At 44.6% G+C, this 26,878-nt stretch overlaps 2 protein-coding genes across 9 annotated transcripts in view; both read left to right on the top strand.

The window, feature by feature from the left end:
• Nucleotides 1-22,132, top strand: part of LOC147457415 (Polynucleotidyl transferase, ribonuclease H fold protein with HRDC domain-containing protein) — a 69,613-nt gene extending 47,481 nt beyond the window's left edge. For all 8 annotated transcript variants that reach the window (XM_086512288.1, XM_086512287.1, XM_086512289.1 and 5 more), the window contains one exon: nucleotides 21,670-22,132. In XM_086512288.1, coding sequence (XP_086368414.1) covers nucleotides 21,670-21,751 — 82 coding nt within the window. In that variant the 3' untranslated portion in view covers nucleotides 21,752-22,132. The remainder of the gene's footprint in view (nucleotides 1-21,669) is intronic.
• On the top strand, nucleotides 21,742-22,532 carry LOC147457414 (uncharacterized). The gene is made up of 3 exons (XM_086512293.1): nucleotides 21,742-21,880; nucleotides 21,966-22,095; nucleotides 22,213-22,532. Exons 1-3 carry the CDS (start codon nucleotides 21,853-21,855, stop codon nucleotides 22,298-22,300), a joined length of 246 nt encoding a protein of 81 aa, XP_086368419.1. The 5' UTR covers nucleotides 21,742-21,852; the 3' UTR covers nucleotides 22,301-22,532.
• Nucleotides 22,533-26,878: the final 4,346 nt, after the last annotated feature.

Genomic DNA, 26,878 nt, shown 5'->3' with positions numbered 1-26,878 from the left:
GGCTCTTGGTCAAATGCAGTCGAAATTGTGAAACGATCCCACCCCACAAATCACCGCAAAAAAAAAGAAAAACAAAACAAAACGGACGAGTCATGTACGGAACGTACGAGTCGTGCGGAACGGAACGAAACGTACGAATCGTTCCGTACGCCGATGCCGTACGAGGGCAACCCTGCCTACGACGTTAAAACTCTCTTCTTCTCGGGTGTGTGTGTGTGTGCGCGCGCGCTAATAAAATAAGGAAAATGGTATAACCTCACCCAAGTGTGGTAGATTGGTTATGCCATTTCCCTCTTGAATAACAGGACTTGAGTTCAACTCCTCGTCGGCTAGATCTTTAAGGTCTCTTGGGATAATTTCCTACGACGTTAAAACTCTTCTTCTTCTTCTTCGTCTCTCTCATTGTATTAGATTCACCACTTCGTATCTGATGGTCTCATAGGTCATTTTGGCCTTTTGAAGACGTTAATATATCATTTCATTTCTCTCTCTCTCTCTCTCTCTCTCTCTCTCTCTCTCTCTCTCTCTCTCTCTCTCTCATTTTGTAACAGATTGGTCTCGTAAAATATCATTTCATTTCTCTCTCTCTCACCGCAAAAAAAAAAAGAAAAACAAAACAAAACGGACGAGTCATGTACGGAACGTACGAGTCGTACGGAACGGAACGAAACGAAACGATACGTACGAATCGTTCCGTACGTCGACGCTGTACGAGGGCAACCCTGCCTACAACGTTAAAACTCTCTTCTTCTCGGGTGTGTGTGTGTGCGCGCGCTAATAAAATAAGGAAAATGGTATAACCTCACCCAAGTGTGGTAGATTGGTTATGCTATTTCCCTCTTGAATAACAGGACTTGAGTTCAACTCCTCGTCGGCTAGATCTTTAAGGTCTCTTGGGATAGTTTCCTACGACGTTAAAAGTTAAAACTCTTCTTCTTCTTCTTCTTCTCTCTCATTGTATTAGATTCACCACTTCGTATCTGATGGTCTCATAGGTCATTTTGGCCTTTTGAAGACGTTAATATATCATTTCATTTCATTTCATTTCTCTCTCTCTCTCTCTCTCGCTCTCTCATTTTGTAACAGATTGGTCTCGTGAAATATCATTTCATTTCTCTGAAAAATCTTTTGACTAAAATAACATCTCAAGGGCATAGCCTAAAGATGAACGTAAAAGCTGATCATTACAGAGGTGCGAACCCAATATGTCCTTAACGTTTCTAATAAGAGTCTGCTATAATCAAGGAGGGGGAAAGGTTGAGGTGGATCCTTTGGAGGATCTCTGTGCCTATAATAGACTTATCTAGGAGCCTTTGTCTACCTCTGTTGACTTCTCCTCCTCCTCTTTGCTTCTCTGCTCCTAGCTCTCACCTCCTAGTACCTGATGATACCTTTGCTCGTCTCTCTTGAGATACTATGTGTTGTCTCTACTCCAAATGCTCTATCCTCCTAGTGCATTCAACTGCCATTTGCCTTGGCTTGCCACATACAAAATAGAGTCATAGAAAACCAATAAAGAATACCCTCATTTCTATGTCACCTCCATGTATAGTAGGAAGAGAGAGGAATAGGCGAATTATTCATGAGAGCGGGGTCATGTCACGTGACACATCCAACCCTATGTGTCCGTGGACAAGCTACAGCATGATCAGGGTTCAGTCAGTCCAGTCAGTCTAGATTAGAAGTGATCTGGCACTTTTGTGAGTCTATTCGTAGACCGTGCATGCCCAGTCACTTAGTGTAGATGCATATCCTCTGGTTGCATCTGCGTTTTCAGCGCGTCGTCGTTGCATCGTCGTCGTCACCGACATAGAGTCAAAATTCAGCAGATAAAGATTTGTAGATTTCAGCCCTTAGCGATTTCAGATTTCAGCCCGTCTCGTCGTCGTCCTCATCGTCGGCAAGTCCAAGCATTGTAGAGATTTGTGCATCATAAGTAGACCGCTCTCGCCATAGAGAGTGGGGCCTTCGGAGGAGGGTTTGACAACGCCTCTGGTGTCGTATTCTCTTCTCCCTCTCTCTCTCTCTCAGTCTCTCACATTTTCATGCACAGTGTCCATTCACTTTGTTTGTGTCCATTGCACTCTCTCACTAAAGGAACGGAAGGCTTTCCCTTCCATAAGTAAAAGGAACCTTGAGCACAGTTCGGAACACTCATCTTGAGCAAAGTTCAAACATTGATTCCGCTGCACCTAACATTGGTATCAGAGCTTTGGCAGTGTTCTGTATCACTCAAGGAAAGAACTAAAAGAACCACATAATTTTTTTTGCTTGTTGCGGTCGCACGAACCCAAGTTCGCTTGGGTGTATCGATTCCTAATCGTGTTTTTGAAGAGTGACAGGAATCTCAAGAAAGAAGGGCTTGTCCAGTCTCCTCTTGTGCCTCTTTTCACTCATTGAGAGCGGACCGTGCACTTAGCGGCCGGCCAATCAACATGAGGTGGGAAAAAGCAACCTTTGTATGAGCGCAAGGCCGCCAAGGGGTGCGCTCGTGGGAAAGAGCAGAACTCGGGTGAAGAGAAGGTCCTTCTCGAACACAGATTGCAAGCAAAAGAAGACCCTCAAGAACCTCAAGAACCTCACGAACCTCAAGACCCGCAAGAACCCAAGTTCCTCGTGAACTTAAGAACCCAAGACCACAAGAACCCACAAGAACCCACGACTTCAGTGGATAGTCATCACTCGAAGCGGAATAGCTACTTCGCTTGGAGGTGATGAGCATGAGAGGCGAAGAAGAATTTTCCCCAGCAGGAGGTTTTTCCGACCCTCCCCCTTTCCCATCTACGTCAAGGATTGCACTAACTCCTATGGAGGCTTTCGACAAGATGGTGATGGATATGAAGTTAGACAGCGAAGCACGAAAAGCACAAAGAGAAGCAGACAAAATGGTCTACAAAGAAGAAATGGTAGCCATAGAGCGTCAGTACGACTTGGAAGAAAAAGAAAGTAAAGCCAAATTTGATCATGAGAACCAAGCAAGAAAAGAAAAGAGCGACCAATACATGAAAGAGTTCTTGCGACTCTTGTCTCAAGGGCAGGCACAAATGCAAGAGATTTAGGAAAAGGAGACTCTCTCAGTCTCTTCTTCTCTAAAGCATGACAAACAGGATTTGCATGATTATGAGAAGCATGATGAATTGAATGATAATGATGAGCATGATGATTTGAATGCCAATGATTTGCATGATGATTTGGATGATAATGACAAGCATGATGATTTGGATGACAATGATAAGCATGATGATTTGCATGCACAAGATGTGATTTCTCACAAGCATGATGATTTGCATGATGATCAAGATGTGATTTCTCACAAGCATGATGAGTTGCGTGAAGAAGATGTGATTGTTCATAAGAAGGATGAGTTAGTTGATACTTTTTCTAGCGAAGCTAACCTCATTGCAGATTCGATCAATCACGAAGGATCGATCTTGGCCCTCGAGCCTAGGTCCAAAGAACCCTCACAGGAAGTATTATGTGTTCGCATGATTCATACGCACGCATTGTACGAGTGTTTCATTCGTGATCGTTTTCTGTATTTTTGTCAGCATCTTTATGTGATCCCTTTTCCTAGGCATGACATATTGTACGTTGAACACGTTTCACTCATGAATGAGCATGGATGTATGCGGATTGTTCATGAAAAGCTGATAAGTATGCATTCAAGGCAGTCACATTCCATGTCTCTTCCTTGGCACGACACATTCGTAGAACGAGCACATGAAAGTATGAGCACCAAGCATGGGCATTTTCGTTGTGAATTGCCACAGTTGATTGCTTTAGATCAAAAGAGAAAGATTCGATCTCATTGTTTGCGTGTGTGGTGAACGGTTTGACACTCCGTCTCTTTGTTCATCTACATTGCATGCACAGTCTTTGAGGAAGACAAGATTTTTTCCACTCACTTTACATGGAATAGGTATGTTCATGGTTTTGTGTTGAAAATGGTTTCAGGAATTTTCAGCCATAGAGATTCTTGAAGAAGAAAGAAGCATGACTCTCGACAAAGTTGAAGCATTAAAGGAGCCACAAAAGATTTTGTCGCTTTCGGCGTGGCCCAAAGAAGCAAGCGTTGTAGACCTTTCTGAAGTTCAAGTACCGCACGACCCACACATCAGAGTGGGTCGGCGAAGAGTCCTTTCCAGGATTCCGGATGCTATTGGCGATCTCCCTCGACGCCATACAGTTTGGTACCAGTACCTGAATTTGAAAAGGAGGGGATGTCACGTGACACATCCAACTTTATGTGTCCGTGGACAAGCTACAGTATGATCAGCGTTCAGTCAGTCTAGTCAGTCTAGATTAGAAGTGATCTGGCACTTTTGTGAGTCTATTCGTAGACCGTGCATGCCCAGTCACTTAGTGTAGATGCATATTCTCTGGTTGCACACAACATGATCATGTTTGTTGGACAGTATGTAGGGCACAAAATCGTACGTCTTACACACTACAAGAGAGACTAAACAAGTTAGAAGATGATAGATCATATGAGTCATGACATAGACCTTAGTACTTAGTACTAAGTACTTGCAACTTAAGTCTTACAAGTTAGAACATAAAAGACCTATCCATGGACATTGGAAACGGCAATGTCCGAAAAAAGAAGAATCATGATCTCCAAGTGCTGGCGGCCATAGTAGATCCGCTACCCGAGCCTCGTCGCATATTGGTCATGGTTGTATGAGCCAACGCAGTCATTGGGCTCTCGGTCAAATGCAGTCGAAATTGCGAAACGATCCCACCCCATAAATCACCGCACAAAAAAAGGAAAAAAAAGAAAAACAAAACAAAACAGACAAGTCATGTACGGAACGGAACGAAACGTACGAATCGTTCCGTACGCCGACGCCGTACGAGGGCAACCCTGCCTACGACATTACAACTCTCTTCTTCTCGGGTGTGTGTGTGTGCGCGCGCGCTAATAAAATAAGGAAAATGGTATAACCTCACCCAAGTGTGGTAGATTGGTTATGCCATTTCCCTCTTGAATAACAGGACTTGAGTTCAACTCCTCGTCGGCTAGATCTTTAAGGTCTCTTGGGATAGTTTCCTACGACGTTAAAAGTTAAAACTCTTCTTCTTCTTCTTCTTCTCTCTCATTGTATTAGGTTCACCACTTCGTATCTGATGGTCTCATAGGTCATTTTGGCCTTTTGAAGACGTTAATATATCATTTCATTTCATTTCTCTCTCTCTCTCTCTCTCTCTCTCTCTCTCTCTCTCTCTCTCTCTCTCTCTCTCTCATTTTGTAACAGATCGGTCTCGTAAAATATCATTTCATTTCATTTCATTTCTCTGAAAAATCTTTTGACTAAAATAACATCTCAAGGGCATAGCCTAAAGATGAACGTAAAAGCTGATCATTACAGAGGTGCGATCCCCAATATGTCCTTAATGTTTCTAATAAGAGTCTCTTAGATCTTCTAAAATACATTATTCTATAATCAAGGAGGGGGAAAGGTTGAGGTGGATCCTTTGGAGGATCTTTGGGCCTATAATAGACTTATCTAGGAGCCTTTGTCTACCTCTGTTGACTTCTCCTCCTCCTCTTTTCTTCTCTGCTCCTAGCTCTCACCTCCTAGTACCTGATGATACCTCTGCTCGTCTCTCTTGAGATACTATGTGTTGTCTCTACTCCAAATGCTCTATCCTCCTAGTGCATTCAACTGCCATTTGCCTTGGCTTGCCACATACAAAATAGAGTCATAGAAAACCAATAAAGAATACCCTCATTTCTATGTCACCTCCATGTATAGTAGGAAGAGAGAGAAGTAGGCGAATTGTTCATGAGAGAGGGGTCATGTCACGTGACGCATCCAACCCTATGTGTCCGTGGACAAGCTACACCATGATCAGGGTTCAGTCAGTCCAGTCAGTTTAGATTAGAAGTGATCTGGCACTTTTGTGAGTCTATTCGTAGACCGTGCATGCCCAGTCACTTAGTGTAGATGCATATCCTCTGGTTGCACACAGCATGATCATAAGCATTCCCATCAGAATCCTTTTCCAATGCATTTAGCCTGTTTTCCCCATTTTTGACATTTTTCACTTATTATTTTTAAGTGACTTTTGTTGGAAAGTAGGTAGGGCAAATTGAGTAAGTTTGTATATAAGCAAACCTAGACTAGCACTAATTGGCAGAAGAGGCAGCAGGAGCACCTTGCTCAATAGGCAACTTCTCGGCAAGACCCCCCCCCCCCGGGCAGGAGACTCAGGGTTTTCAGCCAAGGACAGCCAATGTTTTTCTTCATTGTAGATCAGCCCCAGCATTTTGCATTGCAGACCAACCCGGCGACAGCAAGACACAGCAAAAGCCTAGTGCTTTTGCAAAAGCACAGAATTTAGCCCTAGCGTTTTTGCATATGCATCCAACCCTAGCGTTTTGCAGATTCTCCGCGACGGAACCTCAAGAACCGTCACTTTAGACATCACAGAAGAACCCCCGAACCTGGCAGATCTCACCTTCCCGCAGCAGTTCCTTGCCGCACGGTCAGTTTCCGCAAGGTTTACAGATTCAGCCCGGAAAACGCAGATTTCAGCATCTGCGTTTTCAGCGCGTCGTCGTTGCATCGTCGTCATCGACAGAGTCAAAATTCAGCAGATAAATATTTGCAGATTTCAGCCCTTAGCGATTTCAGATTTCAGCCCGTCTCGTCGTCGTCCTCATCGTCGGCAAGTCGAAGCATTGTAGAGATTTGTGCAATCATAAGTACACCGCTCTCGCCATAGAGAGTGGGGCCTTCGGAGGAGGGTTTGACAACGCCTCTGGCGTCGTATTCTCTTCTCTCTCTATCTCTCAGTCTCATACACTTTCATGCACAGTGTCCATTCACTTTGTTTGTGTCCATTGCACTCTCTCACTAAAGGAACGGAAGGCTCTCCCTTCCGTAAGTAAAAGGAACCTTGAGCAGAGTTCGGAGCGCTCATCTTGAGCAAAGTTCAAACATTCATTCCGCTGCGCCTTACAGGTCAAGAATCAATATAAGTTTGGGGGTGTATACACCACACCCTCACTCAAAACAACACGATGTAGCGGAATTGAGAGACTTGAGAAATCGCACTTCCACAATCCATTGTTCTTTCCTTGCGTTAATGTATTCTATTTTGTGTTATTTATGGTTCCTTTTGCTTTGTGTGTGTGTGTGTGTCACGATTGTGACTATGTTAACAACAATACATCTACTCCTAGTTGCAGATACGTGAAGTGCCATGCCAAGGAGGACCCCTGCGCTTGGAGGGTCCACACCCCTTTGCCCAAAGGACGTGTCTCTTCACCAAAAGCCACACTCCTTCGACGACTGGTCACACCCCTTCGCTCTACGGGTGCGACTCTTCGCCCAATGGTTGCAGCTCTTCACCGAAAGGATGTGTCTTTACGTCTAAAGTCGTGTCTCTTCACCAAGAGACATGTCTTTTCATTTGTGTCTATTCGTCTCCTATATAAGGAGCCCTTGTATCACACAATCAATCAATCAAACACAGAGTCTTCTAAGTCTTGTCTCGAGTACAGTTCAAGTTTCTTAAGTCTTAATCATGAGTTTAAGTACTTAATTAAGGATTAGCACCTAGAATCTCGACAGTGGTATCAGAGCAAATTTTTTCCCGGGACCTGAAGGTTGTGAGCCTCTCACCCTCACCGCTACCCTCTTCTCCCTCCCCCCTTTTTCCCGGAGTTGCATGGAAGCAGAAGAAAGATGGAATTCAACTTCTTCCCCGATGGTATGAGGTAATTGATTTAATTCTATACATAAAAAAGCAGCATAAACAGAACGGGACAGCAGTGTCTGCGAGTGTGTGGCATACACAGATGTGTGTGCGTGGCGTACCCGGGGAACCCTGCGTACCCCTTCATCGGATTGCACTCCTTCGTACCCGTGTGTTAGCACCAACCATGTGAAAGGCCATTGACTTTGCAAAAAAAAAAAAGGCAAAGTTCCCAGTGGTTCGCACCCCTTCACAAAGCGTTGGGCTGCCTTTTCACCCATGTGCTGGCTGAAAACCCAATCGCTGGCACCCTTTTGCTGACACCCAAACACTGCGCCTTTGCGCCTATGTGCCCTCTGCTGAAATTCTCCCAAGCGTCAGCCAACTTTCCAAGCGTCATCAATTTCTCCAAACGGCAGATCACCAAGCGGCATAAATTTGAAACACTGGCTGAATCAAAACTCTTCGCTTGGCTGAATTAACGCTGGCTGCTGAATTCAATTTATGCTGCACACTTTCGATGGGTTTTTTTTTTATCAATTCGCTGGCTGCCTTGTGCTGGCGCTGGTTCGAAATACCTTTTTGCTGGGTTTTTTTAACGTAACACAACAGCAGCGCCAGATATATTAAACCCAGCAGCGTAACTTTTTTAAAACCATTAAAACAACACAACCCAAAAATTTCAGCCCCGAAGTGGCCGGCCACACTTGACCGGCCTCCCCCAAATTAACTCATTAAGTGGCCGCCCAAAGTTCACTTGCCTTGAATGGCCGCCCACTACCCAAATTTTTTAAAACCCCATGTGAAAACCCCCAATTTTTTAAAAAGCCAATGCCAACACACCTTATCAATTTAAAAAAAAACCCCCCAAATTTATTAAACCCAAAGTTTGGCTGGCCTACCCCAAAATTTATACACAAGAATTACAACCCATGTGCAACCATTAAAAGAGCCTTACAGTAAAACTAATAAGACCCATTGTCCGAGCAAAGCCTTCCTTTTCATCAACGGTTCATGCTCGAGTATGGACTCTCACCTCTCATTGTGGAAGCAACGGGTAGCCTCCTTGGAACAAGACATCTCCTCACTTACAGTGAAATTGGAGGCTATCCGGCGACAATTGCAATAACCTTTTGGTATCAAACAGTTTTCGACGGTTTCTCAGCAATCTATTTCTCACCTTCAGCATGTTTCTTCAGAGGCAACCCAACACAAACTCACTTTGCTTGAGCAACAACGTGCTCAGAAGCAACATTCTTTGCAGCATGACTGCTATAACAAGCCTCAACCTCAAAATGATCATCGGCAAAAGCAGCAACATGAAGCTTTCAGAAGATCTCCCCTTAAAGAGCATTCAACCTCTTCCAAGTGGGCTCACATAGTGGCACATATTTCCGACCCTAGTCAAGTACTCGGTCGTGAACGCCGCAACGCTGGACAAGTTCCCCCTTGCAAGCCATGCCATGCTTCTCCTACTCTGAAAGCCTTAATACCCGCTGATAAAGCTGAAGATTCAAGAGATTTTGGTTCATGTGTGGCATCCCAAACGCACACAACTTCTTTGGTTGTGGTCCAGGCAAAAACAAAAGCCTCGTCACCGCCCTTGCAGAATGAAGTCTTTGTTTCTGATGAGATAACTGATGCTGTGGTGAATGATAATTCTTCAAACTTGAAGATACCAATTCTTACCTTCAATGATACAAAGGATAAAACGGATACAAAATCTTGCAGCACGACTTCAGTCGCTGCAATTGAATATTTGGACACAACTTGTTTCACAGATAAACCTTTACAGATGGATATACCTCCAAACACTAATCTGTCTCAGTCTACGACATCCCTTCAAAAGGATTTTACGGTTCCAGACAAACCAATGGAATACCTTACAGATTTCCAACCAGTGGTCTTTACTCAAAAGAAAACTCAAGTTAGTTTACCAATAATTTCACTTGAAGCAGATACAGACTCAATCTTTTATTGGACAAAGCTCGAAGTTACAAATGACTGTGACAAAGGCAATAATCAAGTTGCAAATGTGATACTCATACTTTTGACAAAGATGAGACAAGTTGCAGATATGATCATTTCACAGTTTGGCAAAATAGTCATGGTCAATAACAGTGCCATGACGTGGGACTTAGCAGAAAGAGCTTTGGATGCAGAAGCACTACAAAAATACATTTCCTTCTTCCCGGAATTTCTTCAACTACCCTGGGTTTTATTTAAAGAGGGAGGGAATGTCACGATTGTGACTATGTTAACAGCAATACATCTACTCCTAGTTGCAGATACGTGAAGTGCCATGCCAAGGAGGACCCCTGCGCTTGGAGGGTCACACCCCTTCGCCCAAAGGACGCGTCTCTTCGCCAAAAGCCACACTCCTTTGACGACTGGTCACACCCCTTCGCTCTACGGGTGCGACTCTTCGCCCAATGGTTGCAGCTCTTCGCCGAAAGGATGTGTCTTTACGTCTAAAGTCGTGTCTCTTCACCAAGAGACATGTCTTTTCATTTGTGTCTATTCGTCTCCTATATAAGGAGCCCTTGTATCACACAATCAATCAATCAAACACAGAGTCTTCTAAGTCTTGTCTCGAGTACAGTTCAAGTTTCTTAAGTCTTAATCATGAGTTTAAGTACTTAATTGAGGATTAGCACCTAGAATCCTCCCAGTGTGTGTGTGTGTGTGTGTGTGTGTGTGTGTGAGAGAGAGAGAGAGAGAGAGAGAGAGAGAGAGAGAGAGAGAGAGAGAGAGAGAGAGATGAAAATGAAATGTAATATTAACGTCTTCAAAAGGCCAAAACAACCTATGAAAGCAAAAGGTTACATGTGGTGAATCTAATACCAGGTCTGGGTACAAAAAGTATAAAGAATTGAAAAGAAAATAGTGGGTAGGGGTAGCTCTTTGACACTCGAGGCATCATATACATATACATCAATATCCGGGACGGCTCTTATGTCGCGCCAATATGGTATGGATCCTCTGTCGCAATCTGCGTCGATATCGAGAGGGCTCCCTCATCCGTGGGGGATGGGACCGCCCCAACTCTATTGCCCGATCAAGCAGTATGCCTCTGGTGCCTCTGATGTTGTTATGCTGTGGGGGCTGCTCGAACTCCTCTGAAAGAAACCTGTAATCTTCCGCTGTCTCTAGATCTCTCTCATTGTGCCCCTCTTCAAGAGGTCCTCTCTATGTTTGCCAATCTCTAGTAAGTATAATCCGAGGCATCTCTGATCCTTGTATCTCATGACTGGCCCAAAACCCTCTCTAAATAGACAGTGAAAGCGGCCTCGTATCTTTTAGTATACTGGGCAGTGACATATGTAATGTAGCTCTGTTTTTGGCTCTATTTGGCACACCACGGGTACTCTTGAGAGAGAGAGAGAGAGAGAGAGAGAGAGGGGGGGGGGGGGGGGGGGGGGGGGGGGGGGGGGGGGGGGAGGGAGGGGGACAAATCAAGTATACATGTCTGTGTGTCCTCTGTCTATTGGAAAAGATAAAATAGTTCAGATTGATACAAAATAAAAGAGAGAAGGACATCTGGTGGGTGATGAGATCTATGGGGATGGGTGGAGCTCTAGTACGAGGGATATGTGCATGTCTATATGCTAAGGGTAGTACAACCATGCAAATGCATCAATCTAGCTAGCTCCATCCCTTGCTAGTGGGGAGTGTAAAATGTAATACATGGGAGGGTCGGGAGCAAGGGCTGCCCTGATGAATGTCTTTGGGCTAGACATCATCTGGGCTCGTCTCTCCTTAGCAGCCCGATGTGCTCAAGTCTGGATCTCCTCGATCTGTCTGCGGTGGAGTCGTGGGGCTTGGCTCCTCCTAGCCCGCGAGCGTCGTCTGTCCCGGCTCGCCTCAGCCTGCTGATGGGTCACTCCCCTTGGTGAGTCTAGGAGTGGAAGGGGCAGGGGTGTAGCTCTCTAAAAGAAATTTGTAAGCTGTGACTGTCCCTCCCCCCCCGAGTCTCTGTAGGTGGCTGTAGAGGTGTCCCTGTGCCTCTGTATCTCTAGCAAGTAGCACCCCAACTGTCTCTGATCTCGAGAATGCATGATGTCACGGAAAGTAGGCTGCCCTTTGAATAGGGGCTCGTAGGACGTATCGGTCTTTGATATCCGCATAAGCTCTGCATCTGCAAACAAAATGCTCCTCGCTCTCCACTTCCTCTCTGCATACTCTACACACTCTCTCCTCCCTCGGAATGTCATGAGATTCCCCACCTCGATCTCTTGTCACTACCATGTGGGGGGGGGGGGGGGGGGGGGGGGGGGGGGGGGGGTGTGGTGGCAAGCTCTGCCCTGATGATGTCCGATGGTACTGTGTGCTTGCCTCGAAACAGGTGAGAAATTATATAGATGTGTGGTCTCTCAATCCGTGCCCACTGGCTATTTGTCAATCCCGGTGTCCACATTGCTGCTGCATACATTAAGGCTGGACTGAATAATGTGTCAAATAACCGCCCCTTCGTGCCCTTCGTGCGGGGTTCTTGAAAGTGTGCTTGATGGCATCTCCGCTCTAGCATGGCCAGTGCTGCTAGAGAGGGAGAGAGAGAGAGAGAGGGGGGGGGGGGGGGGGGGGGGGGGGGGGGAGGGGGGAGGGAGGGAGCCTTTCAACGTCCATGTGAGGCCGAAGTCGGCCTATGAGACAAATCAAGTATACATGTCTGTGTGTCCTCTGTCTATTGGAAAAGATAAAATAGTTCAGATTGATACAAAATAAAAGAGAGAAGGACATCTGGTGGGTGATGAGATCTATGGGGATGGGTGGAGCTCTAGTACGAGGGATATGTGCATGTCTATATGCTAAGGGTAGTACAACCATGCAAATGCATCAATCTAGCTAGCTCCATCCCTTGCTAGTGGGGAGTGTAAAATGTAATACATGGGAGGGTCGGGAGCAAGGGCTGCCCTGATGAATGTCTTTGGGCTAGACATCATCTGGGCTCGTCTCTCCTTAGCAGCCCGATGTGCTCAAGTCTGGATCTCCTCGATCTGTCTGCGGTGGAGTCGTGGGGCTTGGCTCCTCCTAGCCCGCGAGCGTCGTCTGTCCCGGCTCGCCTCAGCCTGCTGATGGGTCACTCCCCTTGGTGAGTCTAGGAGTGGAAGGGGCAGGGGTGTAGCTCTCTAAAAGAAATTTGTAAGCTGTGACTGTCCCTCCCCCCCCGAGTCTCTGTAGGTGGCTGTAGAGGTGTCCCTGTGCCTCTGTATCTCTAGCAAGTAGCACCCCAACTGTCTCTGATCTCGAGAATGCATGATGTCACGGAAAGTAGGCTGCCCTTTGAATAGGGGCTCGTAGGACGTATCGGTCTTTGATATCCGCATAAGCTCTGCATCTGCAAACAAAATGCTCCTCGCTCTCCACTTCCTCTCTGCATACTCTACACACTCTCTCCTCCCTCGGAATGTCATGAGATTCCCCACCTCGATCTCTTGTCACTACCATGTGGGGGGGGGGGGGGGGGGGGGGGGGGGGGGGGGGGGTGGTGGCAAGCTCTGCCCTGATGATGTCCGATGGTACTGTGTGCTTGCCTCGAAACAGGTGAGAAATTATATAGATGTGTGGTCTCTCAATCCGTGCCCACTGGCTATTTGTCAATCCCGGTGTCCACATTGCTGCTGCATACATTAAGGCTGGACTGAATAATGTGTCAAATAACCGCCCCTTCGTGCGGGGTTCTTGAAAGTGTGCTTGATGGCATCTCCGCTCTAGCATGGCCAGTGCTGCATATCCTCTGGTGAGTCTGTCAGTGGCGGCTTGTGCCATGGAGAAGGGCCCCTGTCTGCTGGTGAATGTGACTCCCAGGTAGATGTAGGAGGTGACAACCTCTACTGGTCCTCTTGCTGTTGTAAATGTGGCTGCTCGTTGAACTGCTCTAGAGGTGTGGAAGATCACGATCTTGGTTTTTCCAAGATTCACTATGAGTTGCCTGTCTGTACAAAACTCATCCAAAGCTCTCAGATGGCTCTGTAGGCCCTCTGGTGACTCTGAAATAAGTACAATGTCATCAGCATATAACATAATGTGGATTGTGGTACCTGCTAGGTCCGCTCCTACCCCTCCCGCTCGTAGGATGTAGTCGGAGATCTCGTCGATGTAGAGTCCGAAGAGGGTTGGGGAGAGGGGGCATCCTTGCTTAACACTGATGGTGCTAGCAATAGAATCCGACATACTGCATGGGCAACGAACTCTCCCATTCATTCTCTCATAGAGAGCATAGATGGCCCATTTCATCTCTGAAGGTATCCCCAAACTCTGGGGTCGTCGAAAGAGCCTCTCCGGTGGGATGGTGTCAAACGCCTTGCGGAAATCCACAAAGCAGCAGTAAAGCCTCTTCTTTCGCACCTTTGCCCCATCAATGAGGCAACGTAGAACGAAGATGTGGTCGATAGTAGAGAAGGTCCGCCTGAACCTTGCTTGGCCAGGAGCCAGTAGGCCCTCCGCCTCCCCATGAGAACTAAGTTCAGCCTCAAGAACTGCCCCATATAGTTTGGCCATTGTATGGCCAATCATGATAGTCTTGTAATTCCCTGGGTCCAGGGTGTCTCCAGACTTGTGGATCGGCACAATGGTGTGTCTGGTCCACTCCTCTGGAAGCCCTCTGTCACGTGCACATCTAACCCTATGTGCATGTGGACAAGCTATCCTAGGTCTAGGGTTCAAGTTAGCCTAGGAAGTGTTCTGGCACCCTTGTGAGCCTGTGCGTAGGCCGTGCATGTCCAAGCACTTAGAATAGTTGCATACCCTCTGATTGCACATAGCAGGATCATTAGCATGACATTCAGTACCTATCATGAGCATTTTCCAGAGCATAGAACCCTTTTTGCCAAAGTACACATTTTTCACTTATTTATTAATAAGTGACTTTTGTTGGAAAAATAGGTAGGGCAAATTGCTAAAGATCTATAAAAGAAACCCATTGGACACTCAGTAGAAGCAGAATAAGCACATACACAAGGAGGCAGGCACCCAGCAGGAGCCCTAGCGTTTTCTCAAGAAGAAGAAGATCAGCGTTTTCAGCCACTACCACCAGCGTTTTCAGTTTTCAGCCTTAGCCTCGCGAGAACTCGCATCCTCTGGTTAGTGGTTACAGATCCTCGCCAGATTCCCCATCTAGTACTAGATCAGCCTAGCGTTTTCAGAATTCAGCAGATCAGCCTAGCGTTTTCAGATTTCAGCCAGATCAGCCAACGTTTTTGCATTTCAGTCCTAGTCCGGCGAAGCAGTTGCAGATTCAGGCCGCAGTACCGCCACAGCAGCAGATCCCAAGCAGAGCATCTAGCGTTTTCCGTTTTCAGCCTTGATGCTGTCGTTGTCGACACCATCATCGTCGTTGACATTGTCATCGTCATCGCAGTCCCTATCTTGACGACGACACCTTCGTCATCGTCATCGCACATCCCTATCTTGATGACGACACCTTCGTTGCAGATCCCGACCATCGTCGTCATCGTCATAGTCTTCATCGTCGTCATCGACATAGTCATCATCAAGTACCACAACATCTAGACCATTGTACCAGATTTGTGCAATCTATAGCATAGACTTCTCTTGCCATAGAGAGGGGGGCCCTTGGAGGGGGGTTTGAGAACCATCTGGTGTCATATTCTTCTCTCTTTCTCTCTCTCTCTCTCTCTCTCTCTTTCTCTCTCTCTCTCTCATTCTTAGCACTTTCATTCACAGTAGCATTCACTTTGTTTGTGATCATTGCACTTGCACTCTCTCTCTAAGAGGAATGGAAGGCTCTCCCTTCTGTAAGTAAAAGGAACTCTTGAGCACAGTTCGGAGCACTCATCATGAACACTATCAACATTCACTTTTGTTGCACCTTACACCTCCCCTATAGCCCGATTGAATGCATGTGCGATCAAGGGGGCTATCGTGGCAGCTGCATAAATGAGGTGCTCACTCTGTAAACCTGTATGATCTGATGATCGACGGTGTTGTAGTCGGGGGATGGCCTTCTTGACCATAACCGCTGTGAAGGAGGAGTAGCTCATGGGTTGAGGCTCGGGAGGTTGTGGAATCGGAGGCTAGTTCGTACCTCAAGTTTCTTTGCATAGTCGTGCCATACCTCTGGATCCTCAATCGGGGTAGTCAGTCGTGGCTCTTGGAGGGTGCGCCATGTTGTGGCACTATCCATGCCCATGAACAGATGGTATAGCTGTAGCTCCTGTGCCTCCTCGAAAGCTCGCCGCTTTCGGCATGTGAGTGTCTTTATTTGTCGTCTGGCCTCTTGATTAGTGGTCTCTTAGAGAGTCCGCTGTGCTCCTAGCCGGCGGTAGAGGTCTTTGCACTCCTCATCGTACTAGTGGTTCTGTGGCATAGTCCCTTTTGGGGGGGGGAGGGGGTGGTGTATGGGTGGTGTGCGGAAAAGAGCTGATACTGATGTCTGAAGAACAGATGTGATGTGGGAGGCCAGCATAGGTAGTGGTGTAGAGGGGTGGAGCAAGAGTAGTCCCTTCTCGACCTCTACCTAGTATAAGGGGGATTAACTCATGTGTGAAATGGATCGTGGTGTGTGGGGTGTGTCTCATGGGTGTGTGGGGTGTGGCGTCTCTAGGAGAGTGCAAGATAGGTGTGGTTGGCTCCAATCGGTATGGGTGGGGTGGTGAAAGAGCTAAGTAGGTGGGTGGCCTCTCTGGGTCCCATGATGTTATCCACGGGACTCCCCCCCCCGGTTGCAACTCCATGTGGTATGCATGTCAGTCCTCCTGAAGTAGGCCATTGTGCCATCCCATTATAAATAAAGAGGCAGTGCTGAGAGACTAATCTGAGCAAATGATGACCGTACTCTGTGGTGCGAGCTGTGTCTTCTGACTCTCATGGTGGCCTCCTCCTTTACGGCGAATAGTGCCACCGGTTTCCCCTAGTGTAGAGTACTCCGTAATCTCATCTGATAGGCATGTGTATGGGAATGACGCTCCTCCCTCTCCCCTGTTGTCTTTGTAGTAGCAGATCTGGAGCCTGAGGGGGAGAAGCAACAGAGGGCGATGTAGATAGTCTTGGCTTGTGCTAGCTCAAAGCAGATCCAGAGGTAATGGGTCTGTGGGTCTCGTGTAACAATCTGTATCCTGTTCCGGAGTCTGTATTTGATGAGTATAGCCACCCCTCCTGATCCTTGTGTGGTGTGCTGGCGGGTGCTCTCTCAATGGGAGGACTCCCACTGAAAGTTGTGGATCTTTGGTGGACTTTGCTTTGGATTCTCATGTGTCTTTGTCAGAAGAATGATGTCTGTCCTCTCATCACCTCCTCAAGCCTCTCTGGATGTGTCCATAGATCCTCGTTGTAGTCCCAAACCGCGAGGTGGATCTCCTCATGTGTCCCATAGGCCGCAAGTCCCTATGCGATGGTGTTGCCATCAATGATGACCCGACCATCGCGGTATACGGCCTTCTTCCCTTCTTTACGAACTTTCTTGACTCTAGATAGGGGGCCCCTCGAGCCCTCTCAGGATGACCCTCTTTCGGATGAAGGATGTTTGAGACTCCTTGGAGGTGAATTGGAGGATGAGGGCTCTTTTTCTTGGATCTTTGCCGGCTCTCGAAGCTTTGGAGAAGGGTGGTTCCTCGTCTTATTTGTACCCGAGCTTCATGGATAGGGCTTTCCCATCATTCTCCGGTGTGGACCCCTCCTCTTCTTTGATGCCAGTCACTAGTACATTGTGGCGGCGGGCTTGTCGCATCTTCTTTTCCTCAATGGTTGTGTATGATGAGTGCTTCATCTATTTGGACTTTTGCTTTCGCCTTCTTTTTTAAGTTCTTCTTGACTACTTCAACCCATCCTTCCTTGGTAGCCTTCAATTTGTGGTTGATGCTTGCCGTGAGAGCTTTGATGATCTCCTCCTTGAGGGCTTCCTTGGCTTCCACTTTGATCTCTCCTTCGGGGGTAAGGGATGCGATGGAGGCACTGAGGAGACCGATTTGCTCCTGAAGCTCTTCTTTTTCTTTCTTCTATTCTTCTTTCTCCTTCTCTCTCTTTTCTCCTTCTCCTTCTCCTTCTACCATGCTTCCTTCTCCTTGGTCAATCCTTCGACCTCTTTCTCAAGCTTGTATAGTCGATTAGTGAAGACATCAAGGGTATCCTTGATAAACCATCTGTGTGTTTGTGTAACTCAAGTAGATACAGTCCACGACATCGTTGGTCCTTATAGCACATGACTCTAGAGAAGGTCCCGAAGGCTTCTTTGATTAGAAAGTGGAAGCGACCTTTTATCTCGTAATACACTGTGCATTGACATATATAATGCATCTTCGTCTTCGGCTCTGTATGGCATAGGCAGCATATACTACTAGCTGCTTGTATCCCTCTGAATCTACCGGTCTCAATCTCAAGGTGGTGTCAAGATGCCCATGTCTTAAACTGCTGATGTGCCAAGCCACTGAAGACCCGATGGGTTAGGGTTTCCGAGACCTAACCCTAGCCGACTTGCAGATCTCGGTTGAGGGGCATAAACCCTTGAAGTAGTAGAAGAAGAAGAAGAAGTGCTCACCGAGTGGGCCAACTATAAAAGTGTTACCAACTTATGGGACCTTGTCTGATGGGGCCTATAATAAAATAAAGCACGACCTACACACACACACACACACACACACACACACACACTCAAAACTCCCTAGTGTAAAAACAGATAACATGGCAGCTGTTGCAAGGTGGTATAGAACGTATTGTACGTGGCGTATATGTATGTAGTGTACGTTGTTCCGTACAAGAAATTTTTTTAAATACATAAACATACATACTCTTGTAAAAAACCTGCAAAGTACTAAATTTTCTAGGACATTTCTAATAAAAAACAAGAGAGAAGGCAACAACCTATAGAGACATTCAAAGACATATTTTACAAGAGAGAGAGATCCTGCAGGAGGAACTTGTAGAAGAGAGAGAGAGAGGAGAGAGAGTATTTACCTGCGCAGAGCTCTCTGCAACCTGCTATTTCTCTGCAGTGAATAATGTTTACACCTTCAGTACACAAGTCTACAAATTGTGGCCTAAAAACTGTTCGCATAGTTTAGGCGAAACCCTCAGCCATGCAATAGAGCCAAAAAAAAAAAAAAACAAAAAATAGCAACTTACGGATCGTTCCGTACAGACGAAACCGTACAGAATGTCCGTACGGTACGAATACGTTCCGTACGTACATCTTGATCCTACCTTGAGGTGTAGTATGGACGTCTCGTAATTCATGCTGACAGGGTGATGACGTGGCAGTTGTACGGACGCCTGCATTTTGTGCTGCAGGCTATTGACATGGCAGCTATACGGATTTTTTGATGGCAGCTTTTGGACCAGATGCTTTCCGACTTCTAGCTTTTCATGTAAACTTGTTTTCTTCCCAAGAAAAAGATCATTCTATTAGTTAATAAAACTGCCTATTAGGCTACAAACTGCACCAGACAAGAGGGGGGGACTATATCAGCATGAGGGGAGACTCTCCCAATGAAAAGTGAGAGATATACAATGATGGTTAAATCAAGATATGGGAGGACGAAATAACCACATTGGTGGCCGGTAGTGCCATCTAGGAGCCCCATGGAAAATGGTATAGAAAGGCCTTGATGATAGACTTGATACAGACTCTGTGGCCGTTGGCCAAGTTCTCTGTGTCACCACCAGATGCAGCAGGATGTAGAAACATTGTGGTATACTTCTTTGCGGACACTCAGAGTGCACCTTGCTATGTATATGTTCATGGGGACTCTTGGACAGAGGATGTAGCTCTACGGACTGCACACCCTGCTTGGGTGGAGCGATCACGTTGAGTGGATCTCCCGGCTACATGGATAGCCTACAGACATGCGTCCGACGAACCACCTGACCATAGCCACCATTCGGAAGCTCCCCCGTGCTGGTATAGCATCCAAAGACACAGGCGTGTACCTGTAAGACCGAGCGTCCCATACCACCCGGCCTCACCTCCTCGAGATGACCTTGTGTATTCCTAGCCTCACGGGCTACCCACTGGCACTTTGCCAGTGGGGGTCGATAACTACAATTGAGGCCTTGGCCTCCCTTTTATAATAATGGTCGGCCACACTGGCCAGGTTCACACTACGTCCGCCCGGACATTGGATACCCATCCCTATGGCGTCTAGGCTAGATCCCCTCTCCTGTAAGTGGGACATAATATACTTTCCCCCTTAAGAACAATTCATGTCCTCATCAATGAAGTGGGGATACCAAGCTTCCAAAGCTCTAACTGATTCCCAAGTAGCAAACTTTTCAAATTGACCCTTCCATTTAATTAAGTACTCGTCGTAAGCTTTTTGACGCAAATGATGGGTACAATGATCTAAAACAGCCTCTGGTTCTCAAGGAATATACTCAGTTTGCATACCTTGCCATACATTTTCCTCGATAGACACAACAACGTCGGCTTCCCCTAATTTTTCTTTAAGGTGGCTGACATAAAATATTGGATGTACTTTTAACATCTGAAGGAAAAGCCAGTTTGTAGGCAACTTGGCCAATTTTCTTTGTGATCAAGAATGGACCACAATATCTAGCTGAAAGCTATAATGCTTTCACTTTTGCATAGTCTTGGAATCCTTGAGTATTTTCAAACCCATTGTCCCACATCTAGAGTCTTTGGAGATCTCTTTTGATTAGCGTAAGTAGTAACTCGATCACGAGCTGTGCTTATGCTATCCTTAGCCAATTCGAGCATTTCTTGCATGTCATACAAGAAATCGCGAGCTTGGCGATCCTTGACTTTCTCTAAGCCAATAGCAATAGGAAATTTAGGCTTAAATCCATACATCAGTATGAATGGGCTAAATCCAGTAGCAGATTGCTTGCTACTATTGTAGGCAAACTCTAATGTGGAAGATACCTTCCCAATCAGAGTGCATGTGAGAGACATAAGCGCTCAACATGTCCTCTAACGTCTGATTCATCCTCTCAGTTTGTCTGTCGGACTCAGGATGGTGAGAGGACGACATACTCAACTTCGTTTGCAGATGAGCAAACACATCTCGCCAAAATCGCCCAGTAAACTTAGTATCTCGATCACGAACGATATCCTCTGGCAAACCGTACAGCTTGTAAAGCTGTTTGACAAATAAAACCGTCAACTCATGGCTTTTTATTGTCGACTTTGTTGGTATAAACTTTGCCGTTTTTGTGAACCTATCGACCACAACCCAACGAGGAAAGCCATGGAAATACTTTGCTACTTGGCATCTGGGATTTCCAATGGATGTAACAGGCCAGCTTTCTTAAGGCTCTCTGCCTTATTGACTTGACACTGAGTGCATCTTTTCACATAGCTCTCTATGTAAGAGCGCATCCTTGACCAATAGAAATATCGTTTGACTAATGCCAAAGTTCTTGGATGCCTGGGTGCCAAGTGCTAGGAACATCGTGGCATTTGAACAAAATCCTTTTTCAAACCTCATCGATTTCCGGCACGCAGACCCTTCCATTTCTGAACAATAGTCCACCTCTAATAGAATATTGTCGCTGTCTCGTCTTTCAACGTTCTTGTGGATAGTTCCCTTGAGCCTACCATCATGTGGAAACTGCCTTCTGACCTGTTGGCCTCATGATTTGCATCATGTCATTGACCCTATCTATAAATCTGATCCTCAAGCCTAAGATATCCAGGTGGAGCCAGTTCACCCATTGTAGGTCGCTATGAGAGATTTAGGGGAGCTCAGATTGGTTTTATGTAATTTCTCATTTATTAGGGGTAGTGTGGAGCCCTCATGCAAAAAAGGGTGCTTGTTTAAGTTTAAATGAGGCCTCCTTGTCTTAAAGGCTCCACATTATTAGGGGTATTGTGGATCCCTCAGGCAATTTTTTTTAACCAAATGGAAGAAGGTGCTTGTTTTAGTTTATATGAAGCCTTCTCGTCTTACAGGCCCGCTTTTCAGATACAGGCCTGCTTTTCATATTTGACAAAATAATATTTATTTCGCTGGTTTTGCTGGTTTCTAAGAGGTGTTGAGATGTCATGTGCAGTGGTTATCGCGAGTTTGGGGAATATAGTATATATAATCGTGCGAAAGCCCAACAGGTAGACTTCAATAATGAAGATGAATGACATCGCTGTGGATAATGAATCAATGCATGGTGCCTTTGTACTTGGTTAGAAAGTTTTGCCAACCTCTTGAAGGCTGTTTTTTGTAAGACAAACAAGGTTGGATGATGGACCCGATAAGAGTCCAGAAAGGTAGGATTTTGATGACAGTCAACGTTGTGGGTGGCGTCACCATCTTATCTTGTATACTCAAATCATTGGATTATTCGGAGTGCAGATGGGTTTCGCTCATTTTTCAACTTGCTGAGGATAGCTGTTGTATCATATGTCTTCTTTCTGCCTTCTCAGAAAAAGTTGACCTTGGGCAGTCAATTAAATCGTGCAAAGACATGCCACACCGTCACACTGTAATGTCATTTTAAAGAAAGATTTTGTTTTTGTTTTTGTTGTTTTTTTTCATTTCACAATCTCTGGTCATGGGACAGCCTACTATAGATTTTTACTGTAGTTGGCTGAATATGCAGTACAAATTTTGTTCCCTATTTGAGGCAGACGAAGAAAAGGCGAGGTTGTTACTATGGTAGCCAAGAACACACATCTTTGGAGAATTGAGCACACCTTGTTCCATTAGCCAGAAGCCATTGCACGTACAGTAGTTCTCTGTGAATAACTACTATACACATCCATGCCAATAAATCTCACCTGTCTTTTCACATCTCAAAAGGAATCCATTGACATACACTGGTTACTCCAGTACCACACACGTGCTACCAACTGTGCAATTAGCAAAACATACAAGGTTCGACGATAGCATGCGAATTTTCTAAAGAGGGCCCCCGGTGCTTTGTGAAGCCCACCCCAAGTTCTGTGTTGATCAATATATGCCCTTTTTCCCGAAAAAGATTTACTTTGTGTCGATCAGTATATGCCAATCTGTTCAAAAAGATCTACTTTGTGTTGATCAGTCTATGCCAATCTGTTCAAACATCATAGGGATTTCACTTTGGCATCTTGAAATCTATCCCCTTTATTTTTGGGGGTTTAGTACATATATCTACATCCTAATATACATGCATGTATGTGTGCTGGGGAGTGCATATAAGTAACGAGTATGGTAAGTTCTATTATCAATATGCATATTATCGTATGCAATGGGAAGAATCATAAATACCGAGTTTGGAATGCAATCTTGGTCATTATATATTGGGACCAATTGGATAAAAACATCAAACACGAAGCTTTCACAACTCTTTCAAGAAGATGTCAAAGCCTTCGGTGAGAATATAGGCACAATACCTTGAGTCATTCAGATGTAATTAAAAGTTGACAATAAGGTTAGGGAAATTTTGTATGCATTCATCTTTGATGAAAAACTACGCAATTAAAAGTTGACAATAAGGTTAGGGAAATTTTCTAGGCATCTATGTAGCACTTTCAAGGTTAACATTTTTCATCTTTTATGAAAAAGGTATTTGCAAGCCCCCTTACCATGTATTAAAATATCAAGGTGAGTAATAATTGCTTCTACAATTAGATTTCAGGATAATCTATAGGAGGGTCATTATTGTTTGAAGTGTAGAGAGACAGGATGATAATTCCAAGGTGAAACGGACTAACTGTGTTATGCAAGAGTTGGTTAAAATCAGCTTGAAACATCATATAGGATGTTTACTATCTAGTGATACAAAGACTAAATAAGTATTGAGCTTTATATTTTTTCAGATTGCTAGTGTTCCGCATTCTAAAAATCTTCCTTTTGCTTTATAACAACTTGAGAATAGTTGTAAAAATTTTGTCAATATTAGCGGATCCTAGCTATTTCTTCCCATAAGCGCACAATTGGGACGTCTTAATTTTCATTTACATAGTTGTATGATGAGAATCCTATATCAGTTTATAAATCATGTGTGATAGTTTTGATTTGATTGATAATATTTGTGCTAGTTTGTAAAGTGTGCATTTTCTTTGTTTTATCTATATATTCACTATGAAGAATAGCTTTTCAAGACCTAGAAAACATTGGAAAGTAGGACTTAAAACCGCAATTGTAGAACTAATGCAGGAAACATGCAAAATCGAACACCATAACATGTAGCAACAATGCCTTGGCCCAAAGTCTAATACTTAACAATTAACATGAACAATGATGACAGAAAGAAGGAAAGAGTAAGAGGCTAGTAGCAAGAGTGCTGAAGATTAGGAGAAGGTTGTTACATGTAAGAGTCGATGTGAGAGTGCTGGTGCATTTAGGGCTTGAATTAGAGGTAGTATGATGTAGATGAACTAATCTTAATTCATACAATGAGAATTGAAAACAATGTACCCATGAAGCAATTATGAACTTACAACAATAAAGAATGAAAAGAAAATTATACAAGATATGATGGATGTGTATGTGTATGCGTGTGTGTGTGTGTGTGTGTGTGTGTAGAGGTGCTTAGTATATAGTTTGGCCATGAGTGGAAAAATACAAGTAAGCTAGACAAGATGAGGTTGAATCCTCATCTGTGTATGGACTAAATAAAGACTAACACCAATACAACTCTAAGGTTGTCCTAATTTGGCCCATTTAAAGGCATGATGGCCAAATTAGAGTTGCTCGAAGATTCATACTTGCAAACCATCTCGCATGGAGATTGAGCTATTGATGAGGCCCTTGGATCCTTTGTTGTGAGCATGGTTTCCAAATGGTTAGTGTGGATGCAAATAAGCAAACCAATTTTGCCACCTTATTATACTACGAGTCAAAATTAGAAGTTTTAATATAGAAAAGAAGACGATACATATGCTAAATAGTATTGAGAACAACACAAATCGTAATAGTGTTGTATTGGAAATGAGAAATCGTGTTGTAACCACCATTGAAGGCTCATGCTATGTTGAAATATTCTCTAGTTAGTAGCCATGCTCAACAAAGTTTAAGAGAATTCTTCCTCATGTCTGCAGGCCTTAAATAATATAAGAAATGTTCATTCTCATTTACAAAAGCATAGTCTTGAAGGTACGACAAGCTTCTTTATTTTGGCTTTGATTGTCCCAAAGCGTCTTTGGCATGTTTTTACACACATACACACACAACCATATCTGTGTATATATACACACACATGTAATGTAAATAACCTTTCCCATACAAGGTTTAATGTCAATAGTAGGGAAGGAATAGTTACTTTTTGTTTAATGTCAATAGAGAAGTAATGTTTTCTATTTGTGTTCAATATATTTTTAGACAAAGATTGTTCTTATATGTATCCCATTTGCTTGGTCTATTCCTCATGTAAGCTCTCCTATTGGTACCTGTAGTAAACACCAATAGAGTACTAACCTTATCTCTATTTTTAGACAAAGATTGTCCTTATATGTATCCCGTTTGCTTGGTCTATTCCTCATGTAAGCTCTCCTATTGGTACCTATAGTAAACACCAATAGAGTACTAACCTTATCTCTATTTACTTGTAATATAGATCAATAAGGAGAGGTGAGGGGGGCTAATCCTCACTAGGAGCTCCACCCAAAACTCTCTACATCCTCCTTCCTCGCACAGTAATCTAAGCATGCATGCATCTGTGAATGCACTAGTCCCCATTGATATCAGAGCGGATGGTTGTCAGCGAGAGAGCTTCATTGGGTCATGAGTGCTTTGTGTACTATTTAGAGTTGATTTGTAGCCCTTCTTGAGTGTTTACGGAGGAGAGTATTCAAACATAGTGATTTCCTTTGATGATACACATATTGGAGTGCATTGGTGTGTGCTTACAATATGATTTGGAGCAGGAAATTTGCAGCCATGTATAGGATTGTGGACCTGAGACCTTCAGCTTGTGTTTAGCTCATTTGGGAGCTGATTTTGTTGAGATTTGGAACCATTTTACTGTGGTTATTCAATCCATAGTGTGGCAGATTAGCATAAACAAGTTTTCACAGGTGCATTTTTTGACTCAAAAACGTATATCATAATTTACTCATACAAACTCATATTTGCGCAATCCACGAGTTTTGGCATGTTTCAAACGCAATGGTGGTGTCCATTTAGGCTAATTCTGATCACATATTGTGTAGCAATGTGCACAACTTTTGTATCCTCTCTCTCTCTCTCTCTCTCTCTCTCCCCCCCCCCGGACTTTCGGCTTTGACGACTCCGACATCTTCGAGCAAGCGAGACTCTTCGAGCCGGAGGCAGATGTTGGCATCGACATCTAATTTTTTTGGCACCGTTAATTTGTTTTCCTAGCTTGCGACATCGCCTTCTCCTCTGACATTGATGTGCACGGGTGAGGTGCCTCTTCCATAAAGGAGTGACACCCGACACCGGTGTCCACTTTGATGACATCAACTACAAGTTTTCACGCTCTTTGGTATTGTAGAAAGTGAGACATAGAGACAGTTTGTCAGTAGTGGGAGGCACATTACAAATTTTCGTTAGCAGTAGCATTAGAAAGAGTTTGGACTCAAATTTGGTTCTTTCAGTCTTAGAGAGAGAATGGTGTGCGACCAATGGATAGCGGGCTACCTGAATAGTAGCTCGATTTTTCCTTATCTTTATGCCAAATTTTTACATTTTCAAGGAATAGTTTTTAGTTATTTAATAATAATATATGTTGCGATTTGCTTGAATCTCTTTGTTGTCAGACCGAATACATGACAAGTCTGACATAACTCACAGTCAATGCAGTTGTGCACACTTTTATGATATGAGAGATTTTGTGCTATTCTCGCTTGTTCCCATCTGCTTGCACTCAACTTACCATTTTACCCACATTCGAATACATGCTCTTTGTGCTCAATGATACTACTAAACACTCTCCCTCTCTCTGTTGTGTTGTGTATCTTATCACTATCGAAGAAGCACTAATAGAGAACAAAAGACCTTGATGACCATCCACAAGTATTAAGTCTGTGGAAAGATTCAACAACTTTGATTTGGACAATGGTCGTTGGCTTTCCACCACCATTACCATTGAAAGATGGGTTCTCCGGCGCATGAGAAAGAGAAAAGCGCACGAGAAATGAATTTGTTAATAGTTACAAAGGTAGGGTGAAAGACTTTTGCTTGTCACAAATGGGCAAAACAATCAAAGAGGTGCTCATTGAACACGCATATATAGACTTAGAGTTGCATCTGAGAGAAAACTGACGGGGTTTTGAGTTCACCGATCAAACTATGCCTTTACTAACCTCCGACAAAGATTTTTT

Source organism: Adiantum capillus-veneris, chromosome 5 (genome assembly GCF_014529385.1).
Source record: "Adiantum capillus-veneris isolate H3 chromosome 5, ASM1452938v2, whole genome shotgun sequence".
Classification (NCBI taxonomy): Eukaryota; Viridiplantae; Streptophyta; class Polypodiopsida; order Polypodiales; family Pteridaceae; genus Adiantum; species Adiantum capillus-veneris.
The sequence above is the reverse complement of the archived record's forward strand: the minus strand, read 5'-3'. Positions and strand labels throughout refer to the sequence as shown.

Coding starts and splice junctions, on each gene's coding strand:
- LOC147457414 (XM_086512293.1), top strand. CDS start 21,853: ATGATGGACCCGATAAGAGTCCAGAAAG. Junction 21,881..21,965: donor CCCGATAAGAGTCCAGAAAG/GTAGGATTTTGA, acceptor TTCGGAGTGCAG/ATGGGTTTCGCTCATTTTTC. Junction 22,096..22,212: donor ACATGCCACACCGTCACACT/GTAATGTCATTT, acceptor CTGAATATGCAG/TACAAATTTTGTTCCCTATT.